This window comes from Agelaius tricolor, unplaced genomic scaffold (genome assembly GCF_023055355.1).
Source record: "Agelaius tricolor isolate 1412-34295 unplaced genomic scaffold, bAgeTri1.0.p SCAF_7, whole genome shotgun sequence".
NCBI classification, from domain to species: Eukaryota; Metazoa; Chordata; class Aves; order Passeriformes; family Icteridae; genus Agelaius; species Agelaius tricolor.
This window is the reverse complement of record NW_027269267.1, coordinates 9,752,111-9,768,369: the sequence shown is the minus strand read 5'-3', so window position 1 is coordinate 9,768,369 and position 16,259 is coordinate 9,752,111. Positions and strand designations below refer to the sequence as shown.

General features: G+C 35.4%; 1 protein-coding gene across 1 annotated transcript in view; it reads right to left on the bottom strand.

The window, feature by feature from the left end:
* Positions 1-16,259, bottom strand: part of CFAP47 (cilia and flagella associated protein 47) — a 263,505-nt gene that overhangs the window by 71,797 nt on the left and 175,449 nt on the right. Inside the window, exons 52-55 of the mRNA XM_071430336.1 lie at positions 13,242-13,417; positions 10,837-10,944; positions 7,153-7,264; positions 90-194 (exon numbers count right to left, since the gene is read on the bottom strand). Of these exons, the coding sequence (XP_071286437.1) occupies positions 90-194; positions 7,153-7,264; positions 10,837-10,944; positions 13,242-13,417 (501 nt within the window). The remainder of the gene's footprint in view (positions 1-89; positions 195-7,152; positions 7,265-10,836; positions 10,945-13,241; positions 13,418-16,259) is intronic.

Below are 16,259 nucleotides of genomic sequence, written 5' to 3'. Positions count from 1 at the left end.
CTACAGGCTGAATCTCTTACTTCCTTGCCTATCATAAATATTATCTAATCTGAATCCCAAGTGTTGTGGGTACAAGCACATTATCATACCTTTGAGCATTTGAAGGTTATTGTTGCCTTGTGATTGCGTCTTCCAAGGGCAGAGGGACAGAATCTCACAGGCAGCTGACTGGTGGAATGAGGAGGAATAGCCAGCTGTACAAACACAAGAAAGAAGCAAAAGAAAGGAGGGGTAAGGGAGAGGAAATCAATTTTTTTGAGTCTCTGTTTTGTGCTTTGTACCAAAAGTGCTGATGTGTATGTGATTAATGTGTTCCACCAGATGCATTTCCCCCTCTCAGCCAGCGAGCTACTGCAGCAAACAATGCCAGGGGCAGTCCCTGCACGTCCACTGCCCTGCAGCTCCAGGGCTGGGGCTACAACTGCTGCAAGGACACGGGCAGCAGCTCTCAAACACCATTCCAACTGCACTGTGGTGTGATGGCACTGAAGGGTTATCACAGTGACCCCCACAGACACAAACTGCCTTAGAAAGGAAAGACATGCCAGGTTTTAATAAACCAATGTTTTGTCTCTCTTCTGCTTACCTTTAGCAAAACCAACATTAAATAATGTTGCAGGTTTTCTCTTCACCTCAAGTATTCTACTTGAGACTCAATTGCATAGGCAAAAGCAAAGTAGCTGACTACAACGGATTAATATCTGTTTTCAAGAAGCAGATAAGCAGTAAATGAATTGAATTATGAAGAATAAAAATGCTAATGCTTTTAGTGTGATCAGCCAGAATCACTGAATAAACAATTACTAGGACTATTTCTTTAACAAAAAAAACAGGTATTAGCCTTTTAATATTATATATGTATAAATAACATTTGCACTAAGAAGAGATAAAAAGGTAATTGATATCATGAGCAGTTAACCTGTGTTTCATAAAATGAATATAATTTACAATAAACAAAAGTCAAAACAACACCCTACAAGAGCTGGAACTGACAAAATACACATAAAACTACCAACTCCTGGTGCTCAGCATGACTGAAACAGGAACTCCAGCAGAAGGCACTGTTCCCGTGTGCGCCATCTTTTAAGCTCCATGGCCTTCACTGGCCTGACCCCCAGGTGGGCCTTCCAGTCACTTGGCCAATCAGAGTCCAATTAGCACTGCCCCAGTGTGTGATTGATGGATTACTCTGCCAATCAGAGGCTGGGCTAGCCTCTGGTATGGGATGGATGGATGGATGGATGGATGGATGGATGGATGGATGGATGGATGGACGGACAGACAGCTCAGCCAGGCCGGGGGGTCTGGGGGCACTGTCCCCACAAAGCAAGGCCTGGCCTGTCCCCAGCACCCCCCCACAGGGACATTGTCTTGGGTCATTGACCTCATCCAGTCTCTGTTGAGATGGATGAATCCCATCCTTCATCCAAGCCTTTGCTGCTTTTCCTCACTGCCCCATGGCTTTCCCTGCCATCCCACAGCTGGGCCCAGGCAGGAGCCACGCTGTTCCTGCTCTTGCCAGTTATGTCCTGGGTGTATTTATAAGGTAGAGTTTCCTGGAACAAAACACCCATCCTTCCAAACACTGTTAAAATGATACCATATAAAAGCAAACCCTCAACTGAAAGGTCTTCAGGGTGCACCATATGGCAATATTCATACATAATACAGTAGTTCTACAATTTTTATAAGGTTATTTGATTAGTATAGCTATCAAATATGATCTGATTAGAAGAGCAGTTGGTTAGGTAATTTTACCCCAGGTACTGCCCCATTGGAATTAGTCCAGGGGCTTCTTTGCCCCATTTCTTGTGTCTTCTCAGATTCTGGTTGAAAACAAAATGTCTTTGTGGTGGGTTCTCTTCTTGAAAATAAGACTAAACAGTACTTCAGGAATGTGTTAGAAGGCTTGTTTATTGTTCTAAAATGTAGGGATAAAAGGGTAGGAAATGTAATAGAAGCTACAGCCATGTATTAGCAGTCTCCAAAGCCACAAATATAGGAAAATATATAAAAAGCTAAAAATCTTTCGTCATCAGTACCAGCTCAATGAGGGACAGGGATGTTGGTGTGCCTTGAACAACAGATATTCATACTGATGGCAGTGGGAGGTAGGCTGTGCAGAAGAGAGGACAGAGCTCAGGTGTGCTCAACTAACACACCAAACTTGAATTGTTGTTTTCTTTTTTGGGAGAGAAAGTTTTAAAGTAATTCATCAGACTACTGCCATAACAGTTAATTAAACTTTCATTTGCAGTCCAGTTCCTACCTACTAGTCATACCCATTTATCAAATGAAGACCTACAAATGGAGAAAGAACCACAGTAGGAACCCCCTCCTCCCTCCTTCATTACAATACTTTGTAATGAAATGAAAAACTAGGTAAAGACAGGATGGCATAGACTAAGACTACATCATTAAATTAACACTAATATTTTTAAATATTGAGTAATTTCAGTGTAAGACATTCACATTACTTAGAATAATAACTCTTCCACAGATATGGAAACAGACAGGAGTTCGATTTCCAATAAGTATTACTTGACATAATATCATTACTCAGAAAATCCACTGCCACAATGAATCAAAATAATCAACATGGAGCAATGATAATCCAGCAGACTGCCTGCTCTGAAAGCAGAAAGGATTGTTAATTTTTACACTACAGATTTGGTTTTAAAAATTCATTTTTAATTTTACAGTTTGATGTTCTGTGAATCCAAAAAGTTATTTGTTTTGAGATAAACTAGGCAAAAAAAACTACGTACTTTCTACTGAAATCCAAAAAAAAAAAATTTCTTCTAAAACTAGAATTGAAAATAATGCAAAAAAATTAAATATTTTAAGAAGGTCATGGAATAATTCAATTAAATATGCTGATGCTAACACATGTCCTGCCTTTCATTTTGTTTATATAAACAAATGCCTTCCACAATAGTCATGTGAAAAGGAACTGTTATCATTGCTCTTCATAAGATCTCAGATATAACAGTTCAAATATAGAAACTGAGTCTGGAGAACTACAAATACATTATTTCTGTTACAAAATAAAGAAAGGAGGGGAAATTTTTATTAAATCTAAAAGCTTGTTCTCTAATCTGTATAAAACAGTACTCATGGTCATTAAAAAAATCCTTAAAGCTTGCACACAGAGATTGCACTCCTCTCTGCCAGCTCTTTCCTATTAAGTCATTTGTCCTCAATAAAAGTTGTGTTTCAAAGCCAATCAGGAAAGAACTCAGCTTAATGGAAAAGGGCTACTTTAAACCAGGAGAATAGCAAATTGAAGAGTTACAGTGAAAGCATGTTTCTTTTTGGCCATGGAGATGATCCTGTTTGTAAGACTTTTTTGTCTATTGTAAATATATGTGTATGTCAATATATAACACAAATATGTGAAATATATCAATGTATTTATATAAAGGAAAAGCAGTAAATTGGGGGACACATTGATGATTGAAAATTTTCAGCTGTTAAATGCTGAACCTGAATCCCTTTCTGCTAAAGACAATGAAAGCTGCAGTCAGGACAGAAACACAAAACTCAACATCCCAATGGCTTTTTTCCCAGACACCCTTAATAGCCAATATACTAATGAAAAACAAGTTGGAATTTTTCAGTAAACTTATGAAAATTCACTTTCATTATGGCTTTTAGATGATTTGGCAGCATTTATAAAGTTATTAAGTTAAAGGTTTACAAGAAGGGAAACAAAAATTAAACATAGCTTGTTAAAAAAGAAAATCCAAATCCCATTAAAGGGAATCCTTGAAAGCTTTTATCAAATTATTGAAAGAAATCCAAGATGTTATATTCCATTTAAACTGACTTAGGCTACAATTGCAAAGCCACCAGTAAGATATGCAGTCTTTTCTCATTTTTATCAGTTTACAAAAGGTAACAGAGCTGCTTCTAATTGCCATGAAGCTGACAAAGGATTTAAAGCCTTTGAATTTCATTTAGACTTCATTATGCACACTGAAGTTCAGGAATACTTGAGCCTAATCCAACTGGACTTCAGGAAAGCATGTTATTAATGATGTGCATACTTGAAGTTGAATCAGATCTATAGAAAATAATCCTTTGTGATATTTCAGTAATGCCCTTTGTTCCAAAGTAAAACTGGAAAAACAAACTTCCACACATGAAAGTATGTAACTAATATTGGATTTTTTTTAAATTCTGAAATATTGGTCAGTATTTTGGTTATTAATTTTAGGCAAATATCTTAAGAGAAGAAAAAAAATTCTTTGATATCACTATTTAATCTGGTTTATCTAACAAAACTCAGGGACTGAAGAAATCAATTTGAGACATTTTCTAATCGACAGCCCAGTACATTCAAAAGTCCTACATCATAGATGACATAAAAACAAATATGGAAATTTATATGAAATATCAAAGTTATTGACCTGACTTTACTAACTGTCTTCAAATATAATGTATCTTCATTGCCCAATCCCATCTTCAATCTATTGTTCGAATAATTTGCTCTTTTCTCTTGCCTTTTATCTGAGGGTTGCACAAATGGTAATCTTTCTGCTGACAAGAAAGCATTATTGTCTTGCTTTAAAGAGAACAGAAACTTGAATGATTAAGATGGAAAACTTCTTCCACATGTAGCAAAGGCTTTGAAATGGGTATTAATATAAACCAATACCTGGAACACGAAGCATGGTTTATAAGCAGTAATCTTCTGGAAGCTGAATGCAGTGTTCTGTGGAGGTACTAAGCCTAGGATGCAAAATATTCAGGAGAAGCAAGACCATGTGCAGTGCTGTGTCCAGTTAAGTAAGACAAGGAATTACTGGAGAGGGTCCAGCAGAGGCCACAAAAGTGATTGGGGGTCTGGAGCATCTCTAATGAGGAGAGACAGCGGGAGCTGGGCCTGTTCAGTCTGTAGAAGAGACAACTGAGAGGGCACCTCATCAATGTGTACAAGTATAAGGGCAAATGCCAAACTCCTCCCAGTGCTGCCCAGTGACAGGAAGTTCCACCTCAATATGGAGAAAAACTTTCCTGTGAGGATGACTGAGCACTGGAACAGGCAGCCCAGAGAAACTGTGGAGTCTCCATCTCTGGAGATATTCAAAACCTGCCTGGAGGTGATCCTGTGGAACCTCCTCTGGCTGAACCTGCTTCACCAAGGGCGTTGGATTAGATGGTCTCCACCCCAATCATTCTGAGATTCTGTGATAAATGCCACTCTCTGACTGTCACCAAAAACTGAAGGAAATTACATAACCTCTCAGAACATGGGTCTGTAATGGAAGAAATAGGTTCAAAAAGGGACAGCTACATGAAGTAAATATTAAGTAGCTGCATTTAGCAAACAAAGCTATCCTGTAACTGGAAGAACTACTGCAATTAACTAGGAACATTTCAGAATTCAATCCATAATGATATACAGGACTGAGGATTATAATAAAAAGGAGAGAGAAAATTACTGCAGTTAGTGTTGAATGTGTCTTTTCTACACAATGTAATGTAGCTATTGTTGATGAGTGAATCTTTGATGATAAATTATGAAAGCAGAGATATTTTTTTCTTGTTGTTAATTTCCTGCACAAGGTAATATGCAATCTGCAGCAGCCAAAAGTCACTATAGTTAAACCTAACCCACTTCTGTGGCAATGGCCCAAACATAATACATCTATAATACTCCCAGACAATTAATATAGTTTGCATCCATTTTGTTTCTAAGCCCCTATTCAAATACCAATTCATTAAATAATTAGTAATAGCACTTTTCATGGTTTACCATAGTGTATAAAGATGTGTTATTGTGCATGACAGAAAAGACAGACAAGAAAAAAATTAATGTTTTATACTTTTAATTTAATGGAATCCTACATAGCAATATTTAGGGAAGCTGAGTAAATAAGTTTGATCTCCTTTAGCTGTTACCATCAAAACCCATTTTAGGAACATTTGGTCTGGCTGTACTGCTAAATTTGAGGCTGAAAGCTGTTCAGTTTCTGAAAACTGAACCTATAATGACTATGTATCATTCCTCTATTTTCCCCATAGGGTCTTTTGTATCTTCTTAGCTTTATTTTATTACAATATTCCTCTCCCTGACTCTTAAACCATTTTGCAGGAATAGAATCATAAAATTGTGGAATAGTTTGCTTTGGAAGGGACTGACCAACTTTGGTATCTTCCTGGATTACCTTCTTCATATCTAGAAAAGGCACCATTTCACTATTTATTTCCTTTCCTTTTCCTTTTTTTTTTTTTTTTTTTTTTTTTTGTGGTAAAGATTCTAAATTCATATCCTAAGAGGCTGTGATGGAGGCACTCAATGCCACTCATTCAGATGCAGAGTTTACATGCATCTGCCCTCCCCTTTTCTCATCTCCCCATCATGAAAAGGTCACATATTTCATAGAATCACCTTAATAATACCCAAATAATTGCTCATGGGGCCTATACTATTAACTAGTATTCAGTGGTCGATAAGAGATATTTTTCTGAACCCTGACCACCTAGAATTCTAGCAAATCTCAATGAACATACAAAAGCTGAACAAATCTACACCATTGTTATTCCTAGAAAGGACACAAATGTTAGGAGGAAGATGGAAGGGCTTCTGTGATGGAGGAGGAAAAAGTGGAGTACATGACAATGAGAGGGTTAAGAGAAATCACTCTCAAGGTAACTGAATTTACAGAATAAAACGATTCTAGGTATTTGCTTGAAGCTTCTTTGCAGCTATATTGATAAAATTATTATTCATATTCCTTGCAAGTTGCTTATAATATTAGATATTCTTGTATTCTTCCGTTAATAGTTTATCTACTACCCTAAATATTTACCTAGTTATTCTGTTGATTATTAGATACTTATGAATCTTCTACCCAGCTGCTTTGTTTACAAGTTCTCCTTCTAAGATCTCCTGAATTATTTACAACCTACACTGCAGTCCTGCTCAAAACCATTCCAGAAAAGAAAAAAACATCTGTACTTCAGCTTGAGTTGCTTTTCAAGTTTAATTGTTTTCTTCCTCAGGCTATAAAATCTCTAAAATATGTATTTAAAATATCTAAAAGACTGTATGTTCTGAACCCACAGTACAATACATAATTCAATTTGTTTTAAAAAGGAGACTCTCTTCTATCTTTTTTGTGAAAACACAGAAACCTTACTTACAAGTTGTGTTGGGTCAGTCTCAACTGCAAAATGGCAGGGATCGCTGTTCACCACTTCCAGCACCAGAGTTTCATTAGTAGGATTAGTAAGAGGTAGGTGTGTAAGAGTCCATCTGGAAAAAATCATATACACAATGAGGATTTATTACAAAGCTCCTTGCAGTATATGTTATTATGCATAAGGGTTTTTTTTTTTTAATTTCCTATTTAAGTTCTGGATTTTTTTATTTTAAACATAATAAATAAGTTTTTATTGCATTGGCATTTCCCCACTAATGTGGAAACTTATTTAGTAACTTAAATTATTATTAATAATCATTATTAATAACAATAAATCCTGAATTCATTCAATATTTCATTTTGTTCATTTGTTGTGCTATTTATTACAACATAATCATAGAATCATTATGTTCCATATGTAGATTATATTTTCTAATGAGAATAGTGACCCTCTCAGAACAGAGTATGCTGATTGCTTAAATCAGCTGGCCCTCAATTTTACAGACCTTACTTCTATATTTTCCAGTTAAAGAATATTCATGAGATAATTTCAATGGGGAGAAAAATTTTAAAATAATTCATAACACTCCCAAAATTTCCTCTATTCTGGTCAAAATACTACATTTTTGGTTTTTAGCGAAGTTATATGGCCATAAATCACATCCTTGTTGTAATACCAAGGGACACAGAGAAGAGGTTCAAGGTGAATAAGTGAAAACAGTAAATAAGAAAAGTTTGAAAAATGAGATACATATATTGGTTTTGCTGTAATTTATCTCCTAATGGATATTCCCTCTAGTCAAAGCTGTGGCAGGTCAACTGCCAGATTGCTGCACATATTTATCATCTGGAAAAAATTAGTCCATTAATCATAGCTAAATCAGTAAGGAAAAAGAAAATATAGAAAGCAACATTCAGTAGATATTTCAGTCCAGCTTTGTGACTGTAACTTCAGACCCTAAAATCTGTTCACAGGTGGATTCCTTCCAACCCATGCAGTGGCATAAATCCCCAGCAGTGAGCACCAGACTTGATTCTGACTAACACTGGCAGAGCACTGTATCATTGAGTCTCAAAACCTGAGAGTAAAGAAATATTAGGAAACTTTCACACAGGAACTTCAGATTCACTTGATAATTCTAATTTTTCACATTTACCCTCTCTGCTTTTTTTTTTTTTTGGCCTGGTCTCCTTCATATGTAATATTTTGTCAAAGGGAAAACTAAGTTGGAATATCTGAAATTTCAGTAAGGAATTACTGGACTGTTAGAAGTTCTTCAGGTCATCAAAATCCTCCCACCACACACAGGTTGACTATCAGGGTTATGCTGGAAAAATTGTTGCATGTGGCAGTAAATTCCAGGTCACTAAGAACATCATTCAACTGACTCATCTTCAATGACTCCACTGTGGAGCCCATAACAGGATGGATAAGGAAAGATGAAAAATATTGGGGAAAAGGTTTCCCTCCTTAGAGACATATGCTAAGGGATGTGTTAAATCTACCTTGACACAAACAAAAAGCAAATCTGACTGTGATAGCCCCAGAATTTTAGGGAATATGAAGAAGGACTAAAGGATAAATTGCTTTTTTTTTGTTTCTTTTAAGAATTAGTTAGAAATTTATTCTAAGTTATCAGTGGGATCTTGGCCCTAATCCAATTCTAGGTAATGTTTCAAGGACACAAATACCGAATTTTTTCAGATCAATAGAAAAAAGAATATAGTGAGGACACAATGAAAAACATTATTCTTATATTCATATGCTAATGCTTCTTCTGCATTCAGGAAAAGGGGGTAGAATGAAAGTTAATCTGTTAAAAAACTACAAATCTTCACCAACCAGAAATGCTTCAAACATTTGATGATGTTTACAGTTCGCATCTCTGGATACATAGCAAAGTACATCCATTCAGAAAACTCCCAGACTGATATCTTTCTTAGGCAATACACAGCTGTCCACCTGCACTGCCTTTATATATTCAACACACATTAATGCTGCCAATTTACTTTGACTGTCTCACTTTTCATGAGGCAGAGAAATTCCCAGTAACCTCAATGGCACCACTGACTGCCATTGTCCAACACTTTGCACTTCAACAAGAGTGCTGATGACATTATGCTGGCACTGCTGGACACCACCTAAAAGAGCCTGGCACCATCCTCTTGGCACCCACTTTGTGCTATTTATTTGTATTGATGGGATGCCCTCCCAGCCTTCTCCTCTCCAAACTAAAGAGGAACAGCTCTCACAGTCCCTCCTCATAAGAGACATGCTCCAGACCCCTCCTCATGCCTGTGGCCTCTGCTGGATCTTCTCCAGTAGCTCCTTGACTTTCTTGTACCAGGGAGCCCAGAACTGTCCAGAAGTGTCCAGTGTTCCCCCACATATTTACAAATGCATAGGAACTACAGCATGCATGTACTTGTAAAGGGAAAAGAAATCTCATTTGAAAAAAATAAAGCATGGGCTATGAGGAGTTTTAGATAAAAGTTTTAACAGGAAGAGTTGTATTTAATGGAGCTAATCTTTTCCCACATCCATTTTACTTGCAGTAGGAAAAGATGACTTGCCATTTTCCACTAGACCATTTGTGCATGTAGTTTTCAGGCAGTGCATGTCAGAGAAAATTATGAGTGCCAGAAAGTCTGAATAAAAAGGTTTTAAGTAATTCCTAATTCCTAATAGCAAGAGCCTTTAGTAGTAGAGAAAAGAAATAGTAGAGAAAGAAATAGTAGAGAAAAATTATGGTTTTTACTCCAGTCAGCCCAGAATTTTAAAGTAAAAGCCAGGAAATAGCACAACTTTTTTCTTTAGAACATAATAAGAAAGGCATTGTCAGTTATCTTCAGTCTGTGCATCATATTTGAACAGCAGAATATATTCACTCACAAAAATTTAATCAGGTAAAATTTCATGTTGTGCTCTCTAACAACATTTCTGCTCAGTCTGTAATGTATATTAACTACAGATTTAGTCGAAGATGGAATGAAGTGGAATTTAGCATGCAGAAGAGCAGTGTGTCCACAGAAACTGTTAGGAAGTGGAGGTAATATGTGGAAAAGCACTGCTGAAGTTTTGACATTCTTCAAAGTCTAATCCTCAAAGTTTTAGTTTATGTCTTGAAAGTCAGAACTGAACTGAACATTATGCTGTCAAAATGCACATTGAAGTTTTGTTGAAGGATGGTAATAATTGGGTTAATTTCTCTAAGGTATCCATTTTCTTAACACTTGCAGTGCTTCAACATGTCTACCCCCAGGGCCTGCAGGACAGAAGCTGCATTATTTTGCCATTTCTTGGGCAGTTGAAAGACACTGCTAACTGGTATACAAGCATTTGCAAAGCAGGATAGTCAGTTAATTCCTAGTTCAGAGAGAAGGAAATAAACAGAAAATAAAGCAAACCTACAGAGCTCTGTAGAATGCATCTGGGTACTTACATTCTGCAGTATTGTCAGGCTGATTTCTACAAAAATGATTCAGAGGAAGTTTACATAGAGGCTAAAATTTCATTTCAATTATTTTTCTGTAAGGAATATTTTCCCTACTTGCAAATATATCTAAAAAAACATTCTACAATCCACTACAGCAGACATAGAGCACTATTCTGAGTTTAAACTCTTCATATGTTTTCCATGATACCTAAAAGCAGAGACCCATTCCAGTACTGTGAACTACTCACTTTCCAAGCTCACATCCTATATCAGGCAATGCAGCTGGTGATGGCTTCTCTACATTGAACTTCAGGGCGTACCAAAATTCTCCAACCACATCTGACCGGAACATGACACTAAAAACAGATGCAGAAGTTTAACATGACAGCTGGTTTTTTCAGATCTTTTAAAAAACCCAAACAGATTAAAATTCAGGAGAAACCTAATGATTTCAGTGCAGTGATTTCTTTAATTAGATCATATTTTTCTTCTAACACTTCTCGCTGGTATCTGAATTTGGCTACCAAGTGTAATACGATTTAGAATTACTGATGCAACAAAATCTCTTCTTCATCTTTCTTAAATTCTACCAATAAAATTCATTTGTCGCTTGTAGCTTTTTGTTTGTTAGCTTGCTTTTATCAAAAATACAATCCAAACATATTCCAGCTTATAAGAATAAGCTTTAATTTTATTTCTATATCACAGTATTTTGGTTTTAGTCATTTTGAAGGGCAAAGTAACAGAAATACTATACACTAATTTTAAAAAGGAAATTTTTTTCAAATCTGGTGATAAAGTGAGAAATAGATATAGACACATCCCTATGAGCATGGCAAAGAGATACACTTCAAGGAATATTCACTATATTGCTTTGATATACAATCAAGGATTGTCATGACTGAAAATTGTGTCCTGCTGGGTGAGATATGTACAGAAATATATTTCAGTTACAGACACTCAATACAGCCCTTTCCTAATGCAGAATTTCTTTTCAATTTCTTGAGGATTTTTGAGTAGCTGAGTCATAATAGCATTAAACCAAAGCACTGGAAGCATATAAAAACTTAGAAGAAATGCACTGTACAAACCCATGACCCTCTAAGGATGAGTTCTTTTTCTAAATTATAGATAACTATGTCTATTCCATGACTTTATGGTTCCAGACCATCCCCTGTGCCAACAGAGCTTTTAAAGTGAGCATAAAACAGCTCTAGGAAAGAATCAACCATTTGAAAAGGTACACCTGCCACAATCCCTTTTTCCAACAGTTCTTCCCAGCTGCTAACATAGCAAAGGAAACAGACCATGGCTTCAGAAAAAGAAGTTAATAGTGTGGATGTAATATGCAAGTACCTCTGTCCAGCTGTAACTGCAGTCTGTGGGAGCTACTGCAATTTAAAAGAGCTATTACACACTTCTGGAACAAAACTGCAAAACCATTTGGAGACTGTCCTTTATGTGTGCTTTATTTCACCTCTGCATATATCCCCTAAGCCCCAGCCCACCAAAGCTGAGCCCAAAATTTTGTCCTGTTAAAACAAACATTTCTCTTATTATTTGGAAATTCTGCACTTGAAAAATATTGAAAAATATTTTCATACCAGAAATATTATCTGGTATGAAAAACAAAAGATGAGCTCTATTCTCATCTTCAGTTTAAGACAGCATAATTTCTACAAAATAAAGATACTTACTAGAGTTATAAAAGAACTCATTTTTATAAAACACTATTATTTGAATCTGTATCACTCAATGATACCTGACATTATTCTGGTCTTTGGAAAAATCAATACAAGCAAATTGAATGAATCTCTGAATGGATTTTGACTTTGAAAATATTCTTTCAAAACTGGTCAGATGTCTCTCCCCTCCTCTTAAATGACCACCCCATCCTCCATCCCATCTCCATATTTTTGCCAGTCAGTTGAGATAACTGAAAAACAGGGAATTGTTTTTCAACCAGCCTTTAGACTTAATAATGCTTTGGTAACCAAATTCCAGGAAAGTAAGCTTTGCAATTCTACACTGTTCAATTACTTGCTGAACTGTTTTAGTTGAAACTAAGACCAAGAGGTCATCTGTCTTTTTATTGCTAATTAAGATATCTGCAGGTTTTCACTGGGATTTCCAATGTAATGAAAAAATTTTAATTTAAAACCTCTCCATATTCATTTAGTGGATCATGGTTAAGTAATAGAAGATCATGAAGGTAAATGGATTTAAGTGAAGAGAGTTAAAGGGCTCTCCACATGCTTTAGTTTGTTTTTACAATTTCCTTTCTTCTCAGAAGAAAATTAAATTGTGCTATTCCCTTTACAGAACTTAAAAATTTAAAAAATCAACTATTCAGAAGTTTTCAAGGGGGGCTTCTAACATTAAGTAAGTTTCTAAAACATTGTTCACTAAATTGTAGTGACCTAGAGTAGCAAGGAGTTATTCTACTGCCTGTCAATAATGCTTTTCCCCCAAGAGGAAAGCTACTGTTAGGGACACAATATATTTAAAGCTGGAAATTTTCTTAATTCCATTTAATAACTTTTGTTGGAGTTTTTAGGGCAATATTTTCATAAAGGGACTTAGGTTTCAATGAAAGTAGTCAATTTATTAGTAAAACAGCCACAATTACAAGTATCAAAACTCTACAACACACCTTCCAGCAAAAGCGCCAACAGCAGCTGCAGAAAACTTTAGGTGATATGAAAATGTTTGTTTGGGCTTGAGAATGAAAGAGTTTTCTCCAAACAGGGATGGATGGTCCAGCAGCACACTCATCTTGAGAACTTTATTGGTAGGATTAGTGATGGGAATATTAATTCCAACAGTATCCTAGAAAATATTAAAAAAAAATCCAAAATCACAAAATTAATTATGAGCAATTACACTTAAAAGATATTTCTCAAAAAAATGTAAGGTGCTTACTCATTGTCTACACTTATGCAAACTCAGGCTGCGCCTTTGTGTCATGTGTGAACTAACCCATAAAAAGTCAATATGCAGCAAGAAACATCTCAGACAACCTTCAAATTGTAAACTCTTTAATTCCATAAATACAGAAAGTTCAAATCTTCCTGGCTGGTCTGCATCTAACAGCTCACTTCACCTTCCAAGATATGACCAAGCCTTGCCAAAACACACTTTTCAAGACCATCTGCTGTAATCCCAAGCAGGTAAAATCTCCAAGCTGTCTCCCAACAGCCAAGCACAGACAATTGGAAATATCCACTTTGCAACCTGGCAAATGATTAGGCTGAATTCTGCTGGATCTGATCCCTTAATTTATAAGTTACATCATAATACCTGACATTAAAACAACACCACCACAATAAATGTTCCCTCTCTTATTCCTTTAGGCCATTTCCCTCACTAGTAATCTCTGTATCTTTGTTTAAAGTCTAAGGAAGGACCATCTTTCCTTGACCACCTGGAAAACATTGATACAGTTAAAAGTGCATAAAAAACTCCAGTTATTGTAATAAAACAGAGCCAAAATATGGTCTCATTAGATAAATCTGCATATTTTACACGTGGAGCACCTTTAGGATGAGCAGGAATTGGGCACACACAGCTCACTCTGCACAGCTGCTACATTTCAGAAGAGTTCCTTTTGCTAGAAGTTAGAAATGGTGTAAATTCATCCTGTGTGCCCTGTGTGTATCAATATCAATACAATTCCTGAAATAAAGCACTTTGAATAGACCAGAAAGAATTTACTTATGAAGGCAGCACACTGTGATAATCCAGGAAGCACATCTGCAGTTTAAAATAGATATGTTCTATTTATATATAATTATCCATAAAAAATATACAGAATCTAAAAATAAGAATATGCATTTATTTCTCTCTACCTATATTTGTGTCTACTCTTATTTGTTCTCTTTTCTTTGCTCTAACCAAGCAGTTTATTTCAAAATCCATGTTGGTTTGGGTTTTTTTAACGTACAGTGATTTGTTTCTCACAGCAAAATTATTCCACATAGTTGTTTTTTTTAAAGTAAATAATTCAAGTTGCATATGAAAGAGAAAAATATAAAATGCCTATTAAAATTAATAACACACTAAAAAATGAATATGAAATACTTTTATGACCCCACACAGAGCTGCCTCCCACTGATTTCAGCCTGCCTATGATTTGGTAAATTTCTATACATTTCCATTTATAGACAATGACTACTGGAATATACATAAAACACATTTAATGTTCTACAGATGGCAAGATTACACCAACAATTTAAATCATTTAAGTGCCTTGCATCAGTAAAATGGGATTTAAATTTGCCATAAAATATTTTAAAGCTCAGATTAATAGTTTTTACTGGTGTAAACAAGTTTCTAAATCTATCTACCATTTTATTGGCAAAGGCTTCATAACAATTTTATAGTAAACATCTACATGCTGTGTTGAAAAAATACTTTTACAGTAAAAAGGAAATATGGGATAGCTGATTTGGAAAAAAGCAGCAACTATGAAAGAAATCTTTAATCTTGTACACAAAGGAAATTTTACATTGCCAGTATTATCATAAAACAATTTTCTCTTGCCAGTATAAAATGAATGCTTAAGATTATGTATTTCCCAGGAATTTCCCAGGAAATTTGCGTGGAATTGCCATACACATTTCAATGATCTGCTAATTCATAGATGGTAATAAGAGCAGATGTATATTTATCAGCAAAAAAAAAAAAAAAATATATATATATAACTTTTTTACGTTTCTAGGCCTTATTGGATTGTTATGGAGGCATAGAATTAGGATAAATAACAAAATGCCCATGCAATTGCTAAGAGTATTATTTTTCTTATTTTTCTTGAAAGTGCCATTTTATCAGACCAAATGTAGAAGAGGAACATCACAGGCAATTTCCAAACACATTTATAGTCATTAATTTAGTTGCACATTTCAGTGCTGAGTATTTTATAAACATTTTGATAGAGGAGAAATGTAAAAGTTGAGAAAAGAAGGAAATTAATCTCTTTCCTCAAACATTTCTTATATCAATGCTGCCAGTCACCAAAATAGAGCCACTTTTGTGCAATATATCATGCTATTATTCCTTTAGAACTGTCAATTACCCAGTTCTTGTACAGTTCAAGTTATTTAAAATAATCTCACCAGAGTTAAAATTAAATAAATGTAATGTAATGTTTGAATGTAATGTAATGTTTGAAATGTAAATATGAACTAAGATTTATTCTCTATGGAAATTGAAAAAACAATGGACTTCTAACACTCGATCCTACATTAATAGCCTAAGTCTATATATAGGTTTGATACTTTGTAAACCAGACTCTTGTTTCAAAAGATTAAAAAAAACTTGATGCTCACCATCATCAATCGATCATTTGTGACATTATACTTGTTTGTTGAAATATTTTCCTGACATATTTTTTTCCAAAACTTTCTCATCATTCCTTTCTCTAGCTCTTCTTTCAGCAACTGGATCTAATTTATTTAAGTCCATAATATGCAATTTTATTTTTATTAATGTATACACTGCACTGAACAATCAACTAATCCTCTTCTATGTTCAACAAGGTAAACTGCAGGAAGATGGACACATTCTACAGTTACTGTGCATAACAATTCTCTGTGTTCCATCTCCAGTAATAATCCTGTTTCTCACCATCAGCAGGTGTCAATAAAAACCCTGCCTGGCCAAAGTGTCTAAG